Genomic DNA, 23,699 nt, shown 5'->3' on the forward strand with positions numbered 1-23,699 from the left:
AGAACAATGGGATATAAATTGGAAAGGAAGAGATAAAAACGTCACTCTTTGCCGATGACATGGTAGTGTACTTAAGTGACCCCAAAAATTTTACCAGAAACTCCTACAGCTGGTAAACAAGTTCAGCAAAGTGGCTGGATACAAAATTAATTCAAATAAACCAGTAGCCTTTCTATCTTCAAAGGACAAACATGTGGAGAAAGAAATTATGGAAAATATAACCTTCACGATAGTCACAAAAACTTTGAAATACCTTGGTGTGACTCTAACTAAGCAAGTGAAGGACCTGTATGACAAGAACTTCAAACCTCTAAAGAAGGAAATCGAGGAAGATCTCAGAAAATGGAAAGATCTCCCATGCTCATGGATTGGAAGGATCAACATTTTAAAAATGGCCATCCAGCCAAAAGCAATCTACATATTAAATCCAATCCCTATCAAAATTCCAAACGAGTTCTTCATTGAGTTGAAAAGATCAATTTCATATGGAATAAGAAAAGAACTAGAATAGCAAAATCCATCCTCAACAACAAGAAAACATCTGCAGAAATCGCTATCCCTGACCTCAAGCTATATTACAAGGCAATTGTGCTGAAAACTGCATGGTACTGGTACAGAAATAGGCAAGTGGATCAATGGAATAGAAGATCCAGAAATGAGCCCTCACATATATGGTCACTTGATTTTTCACAAAGGAGCCGTAAACATTCAATGGAAAAAGGACAGCCTATTCAACAAATGGTGCTGGTCCAACTGGCACTCAGCATGCAAAAGAATGAAAATAGACCCATTCTTATCTCCTTGTACAAAGCTCAAGTGTAAGTGGATAAAAGACCTCCACATTAAACCAGATACACTGAAACTATTAGATGAGAAAGTAGGGAAAACCTTAGAACACAATGGCACAGGAGAAAATTTCCTGAACAAAACACCAATGGCTCAAGCTCCAAGGTCAAAGATTAACAAATGGGAATTAATGAGATTGCAAAGTTTCTGTAAGGCTAAGGATATTGTCAAGAAAACAAAATGGCAGTCAACAGAATGGGAAAAGATCTGTACTAACTCCAAATCAGATAGAGGCCTAATATCCAAGGTATACAAAGAACTTAAAAAGCTAGACACCAGAGAATCAAACAATCCTATTAAAAAATGAGGTACAGAGCTAAACAAAATGTACTCAATTGAGGAATATCGAATGGCTGAGAAACATCTGAGGAACTGCTCAACATCCTTAGCCATCAGAGAAATGCAAATCAAAACAACCCTGAGTTTCCACCTCACACCAATCAGATTGGCCAAGATCCAAAACACAGATGACAGCAGATGCTGGCGAGGTTGCGGAGAAAGAGGAACACTTCTCCACTGTTGGTGGGGTTGTAAACTGATACAACCACTCTGGAAATCAGTCTGGCGATTCCTCAGAAAATTGGACATAGTACTATCTGAAGATCCAGCTATTCCACTTCTGGGCATAAACCCCAGAGACACTTTAATATACAACAAAGATACATGCACCACAATGTTCATAGCAGCTCTATTTATAATAGCCAGAACCTGGAAAGAACCCAGATGTGCTTCAGTAGACGAATGGATACAAAAATTGTGGTACATTTACACAATGGAATACTACTCAGCCATCAGAAACAATGACTTAACGAAATACTTAAGAAACTGCTTATATCTAGAGAATATCATCCTGAGTGAGATAACCCAGTCACAAAAGAACAGACATAATATGCAGTCACTGATAGTAAGATACTAACCCCAGATCTTGGACTGCCCCAGAAACAACTAACAGACTGTGTGAAGTTCAAGAAAAAAAAAACTGTCATGCTCAATCCTTACACACCAAGAAAACTTTGACTAATTCCGGTTTACATCCTGTTTTACATTTACTTTTTGCTCATTGTTACTATTAAGACCTAATGCATAGTATCAAACCTTAAAAAAAAAAAACAAAAAAAAAAGCCAAAAAGTAAAAATAAAAGAGAAGCTGTAAAAGTACATTGCTAACAGAGGCATTAAGATTAACGATTAGTAAATGGGATGTCATGAAGGTAAAATGCTTCTATATAGCAAAGAGTATCATCATTTGAGAAGTATGACAACCTACAGTATAATAAAGAATAGCTATACCTTTATAGATATGACATAGGGTTAACATATAAAATGTACTTAACTTTTGGTAAATGAACACCAGTAATGTAACCCAATTTGATAATATGTTATAGAACTAAAGAGAGTTCTCAAAAGATAAAATACAAATACCTGGTAAACTCTTACAGAAATGTTAAATATTCTCAGTTATAAAAAAATTAATTTAAAACTAATCTGACATTTTGCTTTACAGACCCACACATAAATATATGCATGTATAATAATCACTAACTTTTTATGAAGAAGCCAGAAATACACAACAGTAAAAAGTACACATCTTCAACAAATGTTGTTTGTCTAACAATACATGTAAAAGGATACAAATAGATCCATATCTATCATCCTGCATAAAATCAAGCCCAAGAAGGTCAAAGGCCTCTACATAAAACCAGATACATTAATCTTCACAGAAGAGAAAGTGAAAAATAGCATTGAATGCATAAGCATAGGAGATGACTTCCTGAACAGAATACCAATGGCACAAGCATTAAGTCAACAATAAATAAATGGGACCCCGTGCAACTGAAAATCTTATGCAAGACAAACAATACTGTTAAAAGGAAAAATAGTAGTCTACAGAATGGGACAAAAATTTTACCAACTCCACATTGGACAGAGATCATATCCAAAGTGTATTAAAATAACTCAAAAAAACTAAACATCAACAAATCAAATACTCCAATTTTAAAACTGAGTAAATATCTAAAAAGAGATTTCTCAGTAGAGGAATCTCAAATGGCTGAGAAACAAAGAAATGCTCAGCATACTTATCCATCAGGGAAATATAAATAAAAATGGCTTTGAGATTCCATCTCATAACTGTCAGAATGGCTAAAATCAAAACCACAACTGACAGATCATGCTGGAAAGAATGTAGAGCAAGAGGTAAATTCTTTTATTGCTGGTAGGAGTGCAAACTTGTACAGCCACTTTTAAAATCAATTTGGCCATTCCTCAGAAAATGTTAAATCAATCTACCTCAAGACAAAGCTATACCACTTTTGGGCATATACCCAAAAGGTGCTCCATCATAACACAAAAAGACATGTTCAGCCATGTTCATAGCAGCCTTATTCATAATAGCCAGAAACTGGAAACAACCTAATCATCCCTCAACTGAAGAATTGACAAAAAAAAATGGTAAATTTACACAATGTATTTTTACTCATATGTTTTTAAAAATGGCATCATGAAATTTTTAGGCAACTGGTTGTAACTGGTTGGCATAATGTAAAAAAATCATCCCAACTGAGGTAACCCAGACCCAGAAAGACAAACATGGTATATAGTCACTGATAAGTAGATATTAGCTGTTAAGTATATGGTATTCAAACTGCATTCCATAGACCCCGAGAGGATAGGTAAAGAAGAAGGCTCTAACAGCAGGACACATGGCTCTCCTTGGGGAAATGAAAATAGAATAAATTTTGTGGATGGACTGGAGATGGGTAAGGACAGGAACAGGAAGAATCAGGCTAGGGGAAGAATGAAGGGAGAGAGTGCAGGGAGAAAGAACTGAACTGGGGTCATATGGAGGGTGGAAATCTAGTGTAGTAAAAACTTCTTGAAATCTATGAGAATGACTCTAGTGAGGACTCTTAGTATATGGAGTAATTAAGGATATGGAGTCTGAATTGGTCATCTTTTGTTGCAAGGCAAGGCTTCAGTGATGGCAGTGGGTCCCATTCAATTGAGTTGTTGGCCAAGAAGGACATATGGAGATTCCTAAACTCAGGATAATTAAATATTCGATTTAGGGTTAGGGGTTAAATAACTAATCAATCTCAGTATTTGGACAGGTGCAAGTCTCTGCATTAACAACCTTCCAATGCAAATGAGATAGTGAAGCTACCACCCCTTATTAAAAAGGGCTCACTTTGCAGCAAATGGAGACCATCACAGAAAACTGCAACAGGACACAATGCAAGGGTAACTGACTGTAGAGAACCCAGGCCCAGTGGATAAATCTATATTACAGTTTTCACACCTCTAGAACATCATGGTAGATGGAGCAAAATAAAAATCAAAATACCAGGATGTATACTCTGCAACAATCTCTCCTAAAAATATCTGCATACACAATATTAGAAAACAAGTACATCAGTGAACATATTCATGCAGAGGGAGGGGAAATTTCATGGGGTCCCACCCATAGGCAAAGAACTGCAGGCTGCTAATGAAAGGAATTAGTTGGGAAAGGAATTAGCCTCTTCAAGAGATAAGCTCTCTTATTGGTTGTCCATTGCAGAGTTGTAAGTCCTTAAACCATATCCACACAAACAACAAAAACTGACTCAAGAGACTGTGGTGTGTGTGTGTGTGTGTGTGTGTGTGTGTGTGTGTGTGTGTGTATATATATATATATATATATATATATATATATATATAGAAAGAAAGATAGATAGATAGATAGATAGATAGATAGATAGATAGATAGATAGATAGATAGATAGATAGATAAAGAGGCTATCTACTTGAGTGGACATAGGCAAGGTTCAAATGAAGGTATCTGGTATAGGCTAGAAGGAAGAAAGGAAAAGATGCAATTATATCATTCTATTTCAATTAAAATCTTATCAAAATTGTTTGCAACAAAAAATTAATTAACAATGAACAAAGTGTAAACAATGATGGAATTACACAAGATATTTTTAGTCAAATCAATTGATATTTTTTTCCTTGGTGGAATATGTTTTGAACTCTCTGTGATTTTTTTTTTTTATGTAGAGAACTGCATTGGTGGAGAAGACACAGATTGTGGTTCTAGTTTAAATATGTAAAAATAAATCTGGATTATGTGTTTCTTCATTGGTACCTTTGGAAGTGAGTTTTCCACACAACTACACAACTGCAGTTCTCTGTAATGACCTCTCTGGTTCAGAAAGCAGGGTGGGATCCTTACTGTAGTTTCCTTCTGACTTAGGGAGGGAACTTTGAGAGCAAGGTTCTCAGCCCTCAGCCTAGCATTTCGGTCCTCTCACTCTCTCTCCTAAGTATAGATGGCCATTAGTTCTGCCCAGTATTGAGCTCTGCAGGCCTCTCTCCCTGTGGTATTCAATGTGCAAGTTGTTAGGACAGGTGAGAACACTTCCTGTGCACTACTGCCAACCTCAGCCATCATCTTTATGAGAGAGCTTGCCACTACCTCCTAGTTTCAAAGATAAATCCCCTTTTATCTGTCAGTGAAGGTTTACAGGGCCATTGGTCCATTGAGCTCCAGACTCTGCTCTAGATTGTCTCAGTGGTGGTGTGAATGGAAAGAGTGAAAGCCAATGTCAGACAATTTTTACTAACATTTACAAACTGTTTTCTACTCCAGTCTTCAAGTCCCAGGTGTCCCTCCACTGCAATTATATATCTAGTCCTTAGTCATGTGGCTAATTATTAAGGCAAGGATTTCCCGTAGTTGGGTCGAACCTACAACAAGCCACTGATGGTACGGACATTGTTCACAGCCTCTCCCACCTGTTTTTTTAAATCTCAGCTAGTATTGATAAATTCATTTTTAACTATCATTTCTTTAAGGAATAAAAATGGCTTTGTTTCAACCACACTGCCTGTTTCCTTTCACCAAGCCAAATGGATGAGGCTGCTACTGTGGTTTTATGCAGAAGTCTTTCAGTGATTTTTAAGTAGTAATTATATGCATTCTGATACAACTGTAGAACAAACGACTACAGTAAAAGCAGCAATTTGATTATGTGATTTTATGTATTTTCTCCATTTCTGTTAACTAATTAAAATTTCTCAAATATAAAAAAAATGATTTACATAACAAGCTTTAGATAAGAAATGTGGTTGTTATTAGATCTCCCCTTAGGTTTTGTTTCACTTTATGTATTATGTATTATGTCTAAGCCTGGAGATTAGTGTATACTTCGATTCTTTTCCAGTCTTGATGAACTCTAATACTGTATCTTCTGTCTCCAAAGACACTGTCTCTGAAGAAGCACAATGCAGCATGCTTTCTAACCTGAAATTAGGTTACTCATAAGATTCATTAGTGAGTGTGTATCACCAGGGATTATATTTATTTTGTTAGTTGCATTTTTACCAAATAGGCAAAGGTTACACTTGAAGAAGATGGTCATTAGTCTGATAAGTCAGAGTAACAAGTATCATAAGTGAGATGATTCCTCACATTCTGCAGCCTTCGTATCACTGATTTGTTGTTTTGGGTTTTTTTTCTTTTTACAGGAAGAATAAAACAGCATAATAGGGAAGTTCGAGAAACTGGATAAAGACGGATTCTACCCAGGTTTCATGCATCCTCAAGCAGTCTTGAGCTTGACAGTTGCTAAGATGACTAGGAGTTGATATGGAATATTCATCTCAATTATCATTTTAATTAAGGAATTTTAAGACTTCAAACTTCAACAACCAATAAAATTTATCATTAACAGTCACAATGGTAAGCACAATCAAATTTTTTGTCTTTATTATATTTACTTTGTTTGATCTCAATTTTTTATACCATGGAAAAAATTAACTCTTAAAATAGAAAATAAATATAAGTGATAATTTTTATATTTTATAAATCATTCCCTTTATTTACACAACATGGTTTCTTGGCACATATATAAATGTAATCTAGGGAGACTTTTATATATAAAAATTGTTGGCATTTAAGTGTTAAACTCAGCAGGTGATAAATGCCTATAATCTCAGCACATGAAAAGTTTACTAAATACATAAATAAATGCTACATTTTGATGGCTATTAAAAATCTTTCACTTTTATTGAGAATTTCAAGTCAAAAATCATCATCATCATCAAAATATCTGTGTACCTATAACTAGGTAAATACCTACCCACCCACCAACAACAACTGACAAGTTGGTGAACAATAAATTACCTCATTAAAAATCTCTCTTCTCATTTAATTTTTAAAATAGAATAAACAAAAATCAGCTACCTACATTGACAGAACTGATTACTAAGGACTAATAGTGACAATGCTAATCTTCTACTTAGTAATCTCTGCCCTCTCTGAGACTAGAGGTAGAGAAAGAAGAAATTTTATTGAAGCATCCAAGAAAGAGAAGGCAATTCCTCTGTTGTGACCTATAAAAGTAAACAAAGCAAAATATTTATCACCTGGTTGTCTAACTAATTCTTCTAAATGTATTTTTTCTATCGCATATTTTTCAATCAAATATCTACAAAGATATTTTCCTTTCTATTTGGGCTTCCAGTGCTAAGTGTTTTCATACTGACCTTCTTTATTTACATTTTGTATGAAGCCGAACTGCTGATTATATTTTTTGGATATGTTTTTAGTTAAAACTGTTTTCAGGAGAGGATCATTACATGTAATCCAGGATGCATTCTAACACCCAATCGTCCAGTCTCAGTCTCCTGTTGGGATTACACACATGATTCACCTCAAATGATTACTTTGGTTCTTAAAGAGTAATTTTGTTTACAAAACAGGTAATGTTTCTTAGGGTTGCAGAGACAACAGTTTCTGGTTCCACAATTGTCAGACTTGAGGAAACTCTCTAGAAGATTTTAAACTAGAGTTGGAAAAATGAAAATCAGCCAGGTAAATTGGGAACAGAGAACTCTTATTTTCCTGGAACTAGTGCCTAAAACATCTGTCAATGGGCATGTGGTCCAAATTGTAGCATATTACCTTTATTAAAAAGAGCATGCTACTGGGATAGGTTGTATCTGAAATATGTTCCAATTAATATGTCAGGTCACAACTGAGAATCAAAGGGGCCATGGAAAAATAAAAATATGGTATAATAGAGATAAACTGAATAATGATAATTTATCACCTAAGAACGGATGAAATGCCATATTTTTTAAGTAAAAGGTAATTTTAAAATGCCAATTTTTATAATTTTGTTAATGGCCTAAAACAAAGAAGATGTCAAATTGACTATCACAACCTCATAATTTGTAGGAAAGCCATTGTTTCTAAGTGAATATGCAAATATCTATTCAAAATTTTAAAATGCCATTTACTTTTGCAAATGTCCTCAACTGTGTCACAATATTTTCTCTTAAATTGGATTAGTCATTTTTCTAATTCTTTTATTCCATGTTTTATCTTAAGGTTTAGGCTAGTCTATGTAGGAAAAGTAGATTAAAACATAATAGCATGGGACAAAAAGTCATCACAGATGACATCTTTGAAATTTATTCTTCCGAGTATTTCTTCAGAGAATGTGTGTGTTCTCTGCATAATTATAACATGCTTTAAAGCCTTCCCTGCTATGTACAACTCTGAAGGGTTAAGTGATCACTAAGGGACAGAGAAACCCAATAAGAATGCAGTAAGATGGAAACAACTACAGAAGTGTGGTGTGTTTGTGTGTGTGTGTGTGTGTGTGTGTGTGTGTGTGTGTTATGTTTATAGATATGTAGTACACATAGCTGAGTTGACATGTGTGCATGCAATGTATATTCATAAATTATAAGTCTAGAAGTCTTCAAGGTGAAAACACAAGTTGCAGTAAACAAAATTAAACTTTTCAATTATAAAGTTCCAAAAGAGACCAGAAGTTACTGCATTGTTCATAGTTCTCTCATGTTTTCAGCACATCACAAAGGACCAACACACTTGTAAAATGTATCATAAATTACAACCAATTTTGATAATTCTTGAGCCAAAAGGTATTTGTGCTTCACATAACATAACAGAACCACAGTAGTTCAAAGTCCTTCCACACTGTGCATTTAAAGGGTAATGTTTGAGGTTTCATGAATAAGAAAAATCTGGAAAATTTAAAACTGCATTTATATTTAAAAGGCTCTAAATGTTCAGTGCAGATCTAAAAGAAACCAGAAATCAGTGATGAGGAACCACACTGTCACAACTTTCATCTTACTGGGACTGACAGATGACCAGCAGCTGCAGGTTCTGATCTTCATCATTCTCTTCTTCACCTACTCACTGAGCATAACTGGAAATCTGGCCATCATCTCCCTCATCTTAGTTGATCCTCACCTTAAAACAGCCATGTACTACTTCCTTAAAAACTTTGCTTTATTAGAGATCTCATTCACATCTGCAAGCATCCCCAGATATCTGTATAGCATAGCAACGGGTGACAAAGTGATTACCTATAATGCCTGTGTCATCCAAGTATTTTTCACTGACCTCTTTGGCGTAACTGAATTTTTCCTTCTAGCTGCCATGTCCTATGACCGCTATGTGGCCATCTGCAGGCCACTGCACTATGTGACTATCATGAACACTGCAGTCTGCAGAAGACTTGTGTTTTGTTCTTGGGTTGCTGGTTTATGTATTTTAATTCCACCACTTAGCCTTGGCCTAAATCTGGAGTTCTGTGATTCTAATATCATTGATCATTTTATCTGTGATGCTTCTCCTCTCCTCAGAATCTCTTGTTCAGACACTTGGTCCATGGAGCAGACAGTTCTCATCTGTGCTGTACTGACCCTCATTATAACACTGGTGTGTGTTGTTCTCTCCTACACTAATATCATCAAGACAGTTCTTAGATTCCCTTCTGCCCAACAAAAGAAAAAGGCTTTCTCTACCTGTTCTTCCCACATGATTGTGGTTTCCATCACCTACGGCAGCTGCATCTTCATCTACATCAAGCCCTCAGCAAAGGAGGAGGTGGCCATCAACAAGGGTGTGATGGTTCTCACCACTTCCATTGCCCCTATGCTAAACCCCTTCATCTACACACTTAGGAACAGGCAAGTCAAAAAAGCCTTCTGTGAATCAATAAAAAGAATTATAATACTTTATAAGAAATAAGACCGGGTGAAACCCAATAAATATGCGTGAAAAACTTCCTAAACATTTTTGTCAGGTTTATGTTTCCTGATCACTCTTTCTCGTTGTTGTCAACTGACATTCCTGCTCCCACAAATATCTTCTAGGATCATATTGTTCCATGTGTGCTAATAGATTTCAGAAAATTTACTTTAAAATTAAGAATTAAAAGAATGACAAAGTAAAATAAAACAACAGAGAAGCAATTGCCAGGAAATTTTTACATCTTCAACAAATTGGCTAGATATAAAATTAACTCAAACAAACCTCTACTCAAAGGCTTAACAGGCCTAGAAAGATAATAGGGAAATGACATTCTTCACAATAGTCACAAATAATTTAAAATACATTGGTTGATTCTAACCAGGTAAGTGGAAAAATCTATATGACAAGAATTTTATGTCTCTGAAGAAAGAAATCAAAGATCTCAGAAGATGGAAAAATCTCCCATGCTCATGGATTGGCAATATTGATATGGCCATCTTACATAAAGCAATTTAAAAATTTAGTGGAATCACCATCAAAATTCCAACTCAATTCTTCATAGAGTTAAAAAGAGCGATTTTCAAACTCATTTGGAATAACCAAAATCCAAGATAGCAAAAACTATTCTCAACAATAAAAGAACGACAAACTGTATTATAGAGCAATTATGATTTTAAATAAAAATCCGTATGGTATTGGTACAAAGACAAAAGGGTAGATCAATGGAATAGAATTGAAGACCCAGAAATGATTTTTTTTCTCTACTGTTTATTCTGATTATAGTGTTCCTTCACTCTACTTCTCCCAGTTCCCTCCCCATTTTTTCACCACTGGATACACTTCCATTTGATCTTTTGTTAGAATAAAATATACTTCTAATATATAAAAACAAAATATGATAAAATAAAGTAAATAAAATATAGTAAGACAAAGCAAAATTCATCATAGAAGTTGAACAAGACAACTCAAAAGAAGGACGCGTCCCAAGAGCAGTCACAAGAATCAGAGACCCACTCATTCTCAAACTCCTGAGTCCCATAAATAGTACTTAAGTCACTTAGGAAAAGCTACAGGGCCCTCCAGTGTCTATTTGCACCCACAGCTGGAGCTACCCCAAAGCCCTCTGGACAAAAAAAAAAAAAAAAACCTGCCTGCAGTGAGCTGAACTTTTAGTAGCACTCTCACTCTTAAGCACGCTCACTCACAGGTGAAACTCCACTTTCTCCCCCACTGACTGTCCAAAGAGAGACCTGCTAGGTCCGCACAGGGCACAGGAATCACAGGAATGCCTGGGACTACTGCACCCAGAGTTGGGGCTGTCCCAAATCCCTCTGGACCCAAAACTTGCTCTCAGAAAGCTGGTCTCACAGGAGAGCTCTCACTCCTAAGCTCACAAGCAGGACTCTACTTTCATTACACTGACTGTCCAAAAAGATACCTGCTTGGAAGATGTGGGGCATAGAAGCTGAGGGTGGTCTGGGACATGGCTCTTCTGGTCTCCTTCTGTGCTCAGAGCTAAGGCTGTCTCACAGTTCTTCAGACCCAAAACCAGCCCAGAGAGAGCTGGTCCCCCTGAAGCACACTCACTCCAAAGATCACAGACTCACATGGCCACAAGTAGGACAAACACAAGACAGAAACAGTAAAACCAACTAACATCAGAAATAACAAGATGGCAAGAAGGAAGCACAAGAACCAAAGCAACAGATGCCAAGACAATTTGGAATTATCAGGACCAAGTTCTCCCAATACAACAAGTCCTGGTTCTCCCATCACACCTGAAAAGCAAGATTTGCATTTAAAATCATATCTCATGATGGTGATAGAGTACTTTAGGAGGACATGAATGACTCCCTTCAATATTATGAGAGAACATAAACAGGTGAAGAAATGGTTTTTATCCACAATCTAAAAAATGGAAATAGAAACAAAAAATAAATCACAAAGAAAGACAACCCTGAAGATAGAAAACCTAGGAAAGAGATCAGGAGTCATGGACAAAAGCATCACCAACAGAATACAAGAGATAGAAAACAGAATCTCAGGTGCAGAAGATACTATAGAAAACATTGACACAACAATCAAAGAGAATACAAAATGCAAAAAGCTCTTAACCCAAAATATCCAGGAAATCCAGGACACGATGAGAAGATCAAACCTAAGAATAATGAGTATACAAGAAAGTGAAGATTCCCAACTTAAAGGACCAGTAAATATCTTCAACAAAACTATTGAAGAAAACTTCCCTAATCTAAAGAAAGAGATGACCATGAACATACAAGAAGCTTACAGAACTCCAAGTAGATTGGAACAGAAAAGAAATTCCTCCCATCATATAATAAATAATCAAAATACTAAATGCACAAAACAAAAAAACAATACTTAAAGCAGTAAAGAAAAAAGGTCAAGTAACATATAAAGGCAGACCAATCAGAATTACAGCAGACTTCTCAACAGAAAATCTAAAAGCCAGAACATCCTAGGCATATGTCATACAGACACTAAGATAACACAAATGCCAGCACAGGCTACTATACCCAGAAAAACTCCCAATTAACATAGATGGAGAAACTAAGGTATTCCATGATAAAAACCAAATTGACACAATATCTTTCTACAAATTCAGCCTGACAAAAAATAATAGATGGAAAACTCCAACACAAGTAGAGAAACTACACCCTAGAAAAAGTAAGAAAGTAATCTTCTTTCTACTAACCAAAAAGAAGATAGCCACACAAACATAATTCCACCTCTAACAACAAAAATACCAGGAAACAATAATCATTGGTCCATAATGTCTCTCAACATTAATGGACTCAATTCCCAAAATAAAAAGACATAGACTAACAGACTGGATCTGTATGGAGGACAGTGAGAAAGACAACAAACACTACCTCAGATTAAAAGGGTAGAAAACAATTTTCTAAGCAAATGGTCCCCCAAAAAGGTGGATGTAATAATTCTAATATCAAATAAAATCAACTTTCAAGCAAAAGTTAACAAAAAAAGATAAGAAAGGACACTTCATACTCATTAAATAAAAAAATCTACCAATTTGAACTCTTTATCCTGAACATCTATGCTCCAAATGCAACGGCACCCACATTCATAAATGAAACTTTACTAAAGTTCAAAGCATATATTGCACCATGAACAATAATAGTGGGAGACTTCAACATGCCACTCTTATCAATGGACAAATCATGAATGCAGAAACTGAACATAGGCACAGTGAAACTAACAGAAGGAACCAAATGGATTTAACATACATCTGTAGAACATTTTATTCTAAAATGAAAGAACATACCTTCTTATCACCTTACAGTACTGTGTCCAAAATTGACCATATAGTTGGTCACAAAACAGGCCTCAACAGATACAAGAAGATCAAAATAATCCCATGCAACCTATTAGATCACCATGAACTAAGGTTGGGTCTTTAATAACAACAAAAACAACAGGAAGGCCACATACACATGGAAGCTAAACAACTCTCTACTCAATGATAACTTAGTTAAGGTAGAAATAAAGAAAGATATTAAGGATTTTTTTATAATTTAACAAAAATGAAAGCACAACATACCCAAACTTATGGGATGCAATGAAAGCAGTGCTAAGATGAAAACTCATAGCTCTGAGTGCCTCCAAAAAGAAACTGGAGAGAGCATATACTAGCAACTTGAAAGCACAGATGAAATTTCTAGAACAAAAAGAAGCAGATACACCCAAGAGCAGTAGAAGGCAGCAAATAATCAAACACAGAGCTGAAATCAACCAAATAGAAACAAAAAGAACTATACAAAGAATCAACAAAACCAGGAGCTGGTTCCTTGAGAAAATCAACAAAATAGATAAACCCTTAGCCAGACTAACAAGAGGGTGCAAAGAGAGTATTCAAATTAGTAAAATCAGAAATAAAAAGGGAGACATAACAACAAAAAAAAATGAGAAAATTAAAAAATCTTTCAGATCCTACTACAAAAACCTATACTCAACAAAAGTGGAAAATCTGGAGGAAGTGGACAATTTTCTAGACAGATGCCAGGTTCCAAAAAGTTAAATCAGAATCAGATAAACCATCTAAATAGTCCCATAACCACAATGTGGAGAAAGAGGAACATTCCTCCACTGTTGGTGGGATTGCAAGTTTGTACAACCCCACTAGAAATCAGTATTGCCATTCCTCAGAAAATTGGACATAGTGTTTCATGAGGACCCAGCTATATTGTGGGATCTGGTGCCAGAAATTCCACACAGATCTCTGGATTTAGATAGGGTGCCCTCAGCCACCTTTGCCAATGGGTCTGGCCCACGAGCTCAGGTAAGCAGGGAGATTACCCAGCCAGGCTGCTGCTTCATTGCTTTTGCTGCTATGCTCGGCAAGGCATGAGTTTCCACTACAGCCCTGGAGCACCAGGCCAGGTTGAAGTGAGCCAGCGAGAGACTACAGTGCAAGATACAAGTAGCTTTGGGAGAGAAAATCTCTTCCTAATTGGTGATGTTAACAGTTCTTTAGAACAAAGGAACTCGGGGTGGAAGAATAATTTTTACATACATCTCTTTTCTTTCGACCCAAGATCCCGTATATATAATTTTGAAATGATTCTGACAACCGGTACTTCCTATTTGCTTGGCCTAAGGGCTTGGGAAGACCTGTCTACATATTTGGGGGTGGTCCTGCTTCTGCCCATCGCTTCTGCCTAGCTTATGTGGCCTGTGATCACATCTACCTACAGAAGAGGGACTTTAGGTGTGGCCAGTGTCCAAAGAGCAGTGTGGTGCCTATGGCAAGGGCCCCTGATTCACAGGAGTCCAGGAAGCTACCTGCTTTCTCACTCACCATTCCCCAGGCTTCTACTATCTCAAGCGAGAATCCAGGCCTATCTTCCCCACACTATACAACTCCTGGGCATATACCCAAAAGATGCTCCAACCTATAACAAGGACACATGTTCCACTATGTTTATAGCAGCCTTATTTATAATAGCAAGGAGCTGCAAAGAACCCAAACCAGATGTCCTTCAACAGAAGAATGGATACAGAAAATGTGGTACATTTACACAATGAAGAACTACTTAGCTACTAAAAACAATGACTACATAAAATTCTTAGGCAAATGGATGGAACTAGAAAATAACATCTTCAGTGAGGTAACCCAGACACAAAAGGACACATGACATGCCATCACTTATAAGTAGATATTAGCTCCAAAGCTCAGAACATTCTAGAAACAATTCACAAACAGTATGAAGCACAAGAAAAAGAAAGACCAAAATGTGGATGTTTCAGTTCTTCTTAGAAGGTGAAAGAAAATATTCACAGGAGGAAATACAGGGACAAAGATTGAAGCAGAGACTGAAGAAAAAGCCATCCAAAGACTGCCCCACCTGGGGATTCACTTCACATGCAGCCACAAAACTCAGTCACTATTGCTGATGCCAAGCAATTTTTGCTGATAGGAGCCTGATATGCATAACTCCGGAGAGGCTTTTTTTTTTTTTTTTTTTTTTTTTTTTTTTTTGGAGAGCCTCTTTCAGAGCTTTACTGATACAGATTAAGATGCATTGCTTGAAGCTAACCATCAGACGAAGCACAGGACCCCATAAGAAGAATACGAATATCAACCAACCAGACCCCTAGAGATCCCAGGAACTAAAACACCAAGAGTACACATTGGCAGAACCCATGTTTTTATCTGTGTATGTAGCAGAGAATGGTATTGTGTAGCATCAACAGGCAGATAAGCCTTTGGCCCCATGAAGGCTCATTTCCCCAATGTAGGGGAATGCCAGGGTGTTGAAGTGGGAGTAGGTTGGTGGGAGGTGAAGCATTCTCATAGAAGAAGAGGGAGCAGGTATGGGAGAGGGGAAAACTGGGAAATGAGATAACATTTCAAATGTAAACACATAAACTATCCTAGAAAAAAACAAAAAAATGAAAATTTCCTTTAAATAAAGTTTTAATATAAACAAGTAAAGGAATATAGTATTATAGTGTCTCTTAATGACTTCTTGCTATGCCGATAGATTACTGTATCCATCAATGTTCATTGCAAATGGATGGAAGTTAACAAAAATGCCCACAACTGACCAAAGTGTCCATGGGGATAGGCTATGGAATGCTCAGCCCCAAGCAAGACACCCTTAGCATACCCCATTATCCTAAGGCTCAGGGATCATTTGAAAGGAGGGGTGGATGACTACAAGGAAATGGTGTTTCCTGGATTCATCATGACAGTTGCATATATGAAGTCAAAGAAGGTGATACAGAATGAACAATATTTATGCAGACTTAAGTGGATAGAATTCCAACATGGACATGTATTTTCCTTTAAGGGTATGGCACTTACTGGGTTTACCACCATCCAATAATACTGACACATCTGAGCAAATTGTGCTTGATGAGTTTCAAAAAAAAAGGACTTGAAGTTGAGTGGTTATGGAAGGAAGAAAAAGGGGTGCAAGTAACTGAAATAATTATACAAAATTATCAAGGAAGTGTGATGTTAATATAAATGGATGCAGAAAAGTACATAACATGTACCATAAATTTCTATGATCATTGTTTTAGATAACAGTTTATGTAATTAATGAAATAAAGCAAGTTATAACTGCAAATAATAAAATATATTTATTTTAAATATGAATGCTGTTATTTACTTCCATATATTAAAAGGAAACTTGCTTCAAGTTTTCTAATGTTTTTTTTATCACAATAATGAGTGAGTAAAATAAGAGTTGAAACAGCCTTATAGCCTTTCACCACTGATTAATGATAAGAAAAAAAACAGGAGATACCAGCCAGTTCTTGACCATATAAATTTTCTCCCTTGTGTCTTTGGTCTGTACCGTTGCTATGGCTGCATATTTATGTCTCAAAGGACACTGTCCCCACTACAGTGCCTTCCAGGATTTTTTGCCCAGGTTCATTATAGATACTCATTAGTGAGGTCTGAACATAGGTCACTGAGGACTCCGATGTTTATTTATTTAGTTACTTTCAGGTTTAGAAAATAAATCAAATGCAATTTGAATAGTGAAAACCCTATCCAAAGAAAGCAAGTCAATTCTTTGAAGAAAAAAAAAGGCAACATTTGAAGTTGTGTTTTATTTCCAGCTAGAAGAAATCTAGAATGTATGCATAGCATAAAAGGAAACTAAATTTATAATTAAGAAAATCAGCCGAGTGTGTTGAAGATGAAAAACATTGGAGGGTTTTGTGGGGCTAGGCCTTCGCACAGCATGAGAAAAAGTGGAAATCCATACATTGAAACTGGAAAGTTCTACACAAGGTTTCCCTGGTAGGTTCTCTGTATCAAAATAGAATCCAGACTCTTGTTAAAGAATCAGCTGAACCTACCATTAGCTGTCAGAAGAGTAAGCACAGTGGCTTTTCATTCAAGTCCATATTTGGCGATGGTTTTCTGGTAAGCATATAGGACCTGACATACCAAAATTAACTGCTGTAATTATTTGTATAAATTGTTGCATAAAGATACACAGATGGCTCTAAGTTGTATTTTAATTGTGCTGTTTTTTTAATCAAAGTGTAAATACTATGTGCATTTATGGACATCATAACCTCATCCTCCTGTTTAAAGGGAAAATATGTAGAATCAAAAATCATCCAGTATGATAATTTATCCTGATGAGGACAAATTGACCCTCTGAAAACTTTTGTAATTTTATAATAAAAAGTTCTTTGGAAGATGGAATTATTTTTCTAAGCCTTGCCTCTTGAAAGCTAGGGTATATTTGCCTTTAATAAAGTAAATGAAGGTTATTTTACAGCCAGGGCTATCACACAACACTACAGGAATAAGAAGTTATCACAAACTAGATCCAAGAATAGACACTCACAAGATATGTGTGGACAAAAGAAGGGGGCTAAAAAAAAGTGCATTCAATTGATTAAAATAATTAAGTCTTTATAGATCCTGGAATGTTGTGGGTCTTCCAAAACCATTGTTGGCCCTTCTTCCCATTGATGGTGATAAGAAACCTGCCATATAATTTAGAGAGATGCAGATTTCATCTATTGAGGCAGTGGTTATTTTAGGGAAAAGGACAACTGTCCACCTAATATGCTAGTTTTATTAGGAAAATAGGGAAAGAAAGGCTTACTCTTAATACTCAAAAAATGGAGATGGTCATTTAAAAACTAAAATATAGTTCATTCAATGTGTTAATGAAACAAAGTGTCACCTGTGTAAACCAATGGAGCAACTATTACTCTAAATCAAAAATTAGAAAATCCTTAACTCTGATATTCATGTATTACTAAAATATTCATTAAAGAAACAGAAATAGAAAATATAATGGTAAACCTATAGATAATGATGGAGAAATCCTTAAATGAAAACTTAGAAGCTGACTATTCCACGGTATAATTTTATGAAGGAAAACCTCATAGATCAGGACTTATATCATGGCACACTTTTATGACTGAAAACTTTATAGAACAGAACTTATGGAAAAGAATAGAAAACTCTCAAAAATTTTGAAAACAAAACAAATGAATACACACAGAGAGTCACTGTAGCACACACAATTAATCACAGCTCTTGGGAAACAAAAGCAGGCAGGCAGAACTCTGTGAGTTCAAGGCCAGGCCAATCTCTATAGTGAATACAGAGCCATCCAGGTCTAGATAATGAGACTACACTAAAAAAAAATCTTGAAGCAAGGTATATTTACCATATTGATCTGTGGCAATTTAAGTGTTATTACTACAACATAGCCTCACTGTAAGTTCAAGGAAAAGTAATTAAAAGTTCATAAACAACATTCTGTTACATAAAGGTTCAAAATAGATGTAGCTTTTGCTAAGGAAAATATATTTTAAGAATTATAAATCTGTAAAAACATACTTTGCATATATTTAAACAGTCTTAAATAAAGTGACACAAAAGAGCACATTGAGAATTATTCTTTAAAGTATAGACTATGTTTTCATGTAAATAACATAAAAATCATACATGAATTCATATGAAGAACATATGTGAATTCCTTGACTTCTATCTTGAATATATTACTGACAGATGTCTCAAGAAAGCTAAAATTTTCAGTATCCAAGTAATAAGGAGAGATAATGAAAGGAGGAGATTATATTGGACCAGCGTGTAGTAAAGTAATAACTTTACTCACTAGTAAACTCTCTTTTTTCAAATACAAAATGAAATTATCAAGATCAAATTTAAAACCCACCAAAATTTTAAAGTTAAAATCAATGACAGGGACTTAGTTAACAGCTCAGTGGATAAAATGCTGGCCAGTATATAGACCTGAGTTCTGATCCCCAGAAACTACATAAAAAGTCAGAGTGGTGGTGCACACTAGTAATCCTTAGGAAGATACATAGAGTTCACTGGCTAGCTAGCTTGGCCAAGTCAGCAAAGCAGAGAGGTTCAGTGAGAAATTTTGTCTCAAAAAATATAATATAGCAGGATACCTGATGTGAAACTCTGGGCTCCAAATGCATGCATATATACATACATGACCACCTCTAACAAACACACAAATATACACATGCAAAAATCATACACAGACACAAAACAGTTTGGAAGTGACAAAACTGTTTACAGTTGTAACCCAAAGAGAATGCAATGCTACTTTCAGTCTGCAAACCAATGGTGTGGGTATGTATAAATACTGCTGAAGAGTTTCATGCACATGGATGACCATTCTGGGACTATGCTGGTTTGGGTTGGTCTCTGAGTTAAGAGAATAGAACAGTACATGAATTCGATAAGCTCACATTCTCTGAGAAAGTGTCAAGGTAGAATCACCTGACACTGGAGCACAAATGAACAAAGAAGACAACAGAGCTTTAGGCAGAGGTTAGTAAAGTAGGATTCAAACTGAACCTCTAAATAAATAGTTACTCAGTCAGTATATGGAGAGCAAGTGTACTATTTTTAACTTGATTTTGATCTTGGTGGTATTGATAACTTGTTAAAATATTTCCTATAATCAACACACTGAAAGAATAAAGGGCATACATTTTCTTTTCTCAGCTTTGATAAACATTTTCACATGTAGTCAATTGTATATCTGAGTAAACAGTATATATGAATTACACTTTAACAGACAAATATAAAAATTCAGGTGTTATAAAGTAATGTAGAAGTTTCAACCTAAAACAGAAAACAAACTTCATAAATGCATCCTTAATCATCATGGTAAAATATAAAATTCAAGTTTCAGCTAAAGAAACAGAGCCTGTTCGTGGAATTCAGATGAGTTGTTACATCTTTTTATTCTATAGAGGATCAAATATTTTAGGAAAGGCATTTGAATGTGCATCTTTCAAATACAAAAGAAATATTAAACATACAAACTCAATAATTTTATTGAATCAGAACACATTGTGATTTGAATATAACACCACGAGAAAACCCAATGAGGAAGAGATTACAAGTAAAAAAAAAAAGCAAGAATATGTGTCATAACTTATATAGATAAACACTAAAGAATATCAACATTATCAGCTTCTCCTTACAGAAGAAATGACACAGAAATAAGTTCACTGTAACAGTCACTGTTCACTGCTCTCTCCTGCTTTGCAAAGAAGAAATCGGTACATTTTACCTGAGGATTGAACAACTCAGAAGTGAATAATGAAGAACAACACAATAACCACCTTCATTCTGCTGGGACTAACAGACGATCCTCAACTTCAGATTCCGATTTTTGTGTTTATATTTTTTGCCTACATGCTCAGCATAACTGGGAATCTCACTATCATATCCCTCACTATATTGGACTCCCACCTTAAAACACCCATGTACTTTTTTCTACAAAATTTCTCCATATTAGAAATTTCATTTACATCAGCTTGTATTCCTCAGTATTTGTACAACATAGCAATAGGAGACAGGTCAATCACATATAATGTTTGTGTCACTCAATTGTTTTTTGCTGATGTTTTTGGAGTAAATGAATTTTTTCTTCTGGCCATTATGTCCTATGATCGCTATGTAGCCATCTGCAAACCCCTGCATTATGTAACCATCATGAACAGGAAGGTGTGTCAGAGGCTTGCTCTCTGCTGCTGGATGGCTGGCTTGCTCATCATACTCCCACCATTTACCCTGTTCCTAAATTTGAGATTCTGTGATTCAAATGTTATCGATTATTTCTTCTGTGATGCATCTTCTATTTTGAAGATTTCATGCTCAGACACTTGGCTCATAGAGCAGCTGGTGATTGTCTGTGCAGTGCTGACCTTCATTCTAACCCTTGCGTGTGTTGTTCTGTCCTATGTACATATCATCAAGACCATTCTAAGGTTCCCCTCAGCCCAGCAAAAGAAAAAGGCCTTTTCTACCTGTTCTTCTCACATGATAGTAGTTTCAATCACCTATGGAAGCTGTATTTTCATTTACATCAACCCATCAGCTAAGGAATCAGTGGCTATCAATAAGGGTGTAGCAGTTCTGATGACATCAATTGCTCCCATGTTAAACCCATTCATTTATACTCTGAGAAATAAACAAGTTAGACAATCCTTCAGTTATTTCCTCAAAAAGATTGTCATGATCTCAGTGAAGAAAGAAAATGTTCAAATATAGAAATAAAATATTAAGCATAAACCATTAAACCCATATATATTTGTCTCTTCTTCAATGAATCAGTATCTGAATGTACTTTCTCAAAAAAATTGTTGAGAAAGGAGCAGAAGAATAAATGTCATATAAAAACTGTGGTGATGAACACTGTGAAGGAGGCTTAATTGAGAATAGGGACTGAGGTTAGGGGATAAGACATCATAAGAGGACAGTTAACTACAACTTATGATACATAAAAAGTATACAAACCCACTCCTTTATAGGCTAATTACAAAATGTGTCAAAGAATTTTGAACATAGATACTCTGTCTGGGTATATTATACTTTTCCTAGAATCTTTGGGTTATAAACTGACAATCCCAGTGCCAGGTATGGGATATCTTCCTTTCTATGTCTTTTTTATTAGAGAAGCTTCAAAGACCCTCAAAATAATACAAGTTATTGCTCCTGCTCTTGCCTACCCACCATCACTAGATGACATAAACTTATGGCTGAAGACATAGCACAAGTTATAAGACATGGAATATATCAACGTGAAACTGAGATAGAATCTTAGAAGCTTTTTTCCTAATGGTTAGATTTTGTTGTACCAAATTATGCTATGTAGGGTACTGGGGGTGGATAGGTTTCAATTTCTTACCTAAAATGGGCCTTTCAAAATGTACTAATATTAACATTCTATTTGAGATTTAACTGCCTCATTCAATAGTGGTATATATTCTACAGGGACAACCAATGACTTTCTGATTGCATTTAAGGTCCTTCCTACTGGAAGAAATTAATGCCTAGTAACATAAATATGGAAAGTTTATGGCTAGAGAGGTCATTGCTAGTCATTGAAGATTAATGGCTAGTAGGATCCTAGGTGGTGAGTCTACAACTGCCATTTAGCTTATGGGCACATCAATCTGTCTTTTTTTTATCAAGTTTGACAAAATTTATTGTAATTTTAGTAAAGACGTTCAGCTCAGTCATCTCTCTCCATCTTGACCTCAGGTTAACTTGTTATTTGAGTCAAGTAAAGTGTAAGTAGGAGAGGTGTTATTTCGACAAACAGTAAAATGGACAAATAGACAGTTTGCAGACATAAAAGTTAAATTTATGTATCTTGATATGCTTAAGTCATGTGTGAAATAATAGTGCTATATACATTTCCATCATTTTACTTGGGGCTTGTTAAGTAAACTAAAATGAAGTGAATGAAGTGTTAGGAATATCTCGGGCTGCTTCTTGGAAGTCATTACATTAAAAACTGTCAAAGTGAATAATCACCACCCACGAAACTCGCTGAAGAGGCCCCCAAATAACATTGTAATTTTCAAGGATGTTTTATCATTTTTTTGTCTGTGACTATTAAAAATGCATTAATTGTCACATTTTAAAAGCCCATATACAATACAAAAATACAAAACAAACACCCTAAATACAGAAATCTAAGTACATGCAATGAGAGACAATGGAAATGTATCTGAAGAAGCATTTCTGTCCTATTTCAATCACTAAATGTGCTTTTGAAACCACTGATATGTATGTAAGTATGCATATACTTACATGTGTATATACTTAAAATATTAAATATGTATATACTTAAAATAAGCCATGGAGTTGTACGAATAAGAAATCAATGTGAATTCAATTCAAACCATATCTAGTAAGTTAGTAACATAAATGCTTCAAAAGTCACAGAAGATGTGCTGCCGCCTCTGCCTTCATACAATGTTAGACCTTCTTTTTGGTATTTAAACCTTTTAAAAAGTAAAAGCCAACCAAAAAGCAGTATGTACACTGATATTTTTAGTGGTGTTTTTCTTTAAAAGAAACAGCTTCCTTAAGCTTTGCCTCAGGTTCTGGTGGAAGAGCTTATAGAACTAGAATGGAAACCAGGAGAAGCAGGTTCCAAATTCTGACTTACGTTGGTAGCACATAGTGTCCTTAGAAGAACCCTGAACAAGACAAGCTCCAGTAAAGTGGGCCAGTTATAATACTCAATGTTTCATATGAGAATTTTTAATGAAAAAGAAATGTTTAAAGAGCAAAGCACCTGCACCACTGACAGCAAAGCAGCACTAGCAGACAATGGCCCAGACACGTGAAATGCCCATAGGAAAAGGTTTACTTTAATTCTACCTAATTTACTTTCAGTCAATAGTCCAGTAACATTGTCTTCTCAGTCCAATACTCCCTCTCGGTAAGGCTGATCCAGAGATCCAGACAGTCGGGTGATGAGGG

General features: G+C 35.7%; 3 protein-coding genes across 3 annotated transcripts in view; 2 read left to right on the plus strand and 1 right to left on the minus strand.

Annotated features, from left to right (window-relative positions):
- Nucleotides 1-23,699, minus strand: part of LOC308434718 (olfactory receptor 6C3-like) — a gene marked incomplete at both ends in the record, with an annotated part of 78,184 nt that overhangs the window by 25,143 nt on the left and 29,342 nt on the right. The window lies entirely within an intron of this gene.
- On the plus strand, nt 8,963-9,898 carry LOC308434746 (olfactory receptor 6C2-like; the record flags this gene model as incomplete). Its single annotated transcript, XM_080935141.1, has 1 exon — nt 8,963-9,898. One exon carries the CDS (start codon nt 8,963-8,965, stop codon nt 9,896-9,898), a length of 936 nt encoding a protein of 311 aa, XP_080791267.1.
- Nucleotides 20,520-21,473, plus strand: LOC308434719 (olfactory receptor 6C2-like; the record flags this gene model as incomplete). Its single annotated transcript, XM_080935111.1, has 1 exon — nt 20,520-21,473. The coding sequence occupies one exon, from the start codon at nt 20,520-20,522 to the stop codon at nt 21,471-21,473; it is 954 nt and encodes a 317-aa protein (XP_080791237.1).

This window comes from Micromys minutus, assembly GCF_963924665.1.
Source record: "Micromys minutus genome assembly, chromosome: 22".
In the NCBI taxonomy this organism is placed as follows: domain Eukaryota; kingdom Metazoa; phylum Chordata; class Mammalia; order Rodentia; family Muridae; genus Micromys; species Micromys minutus.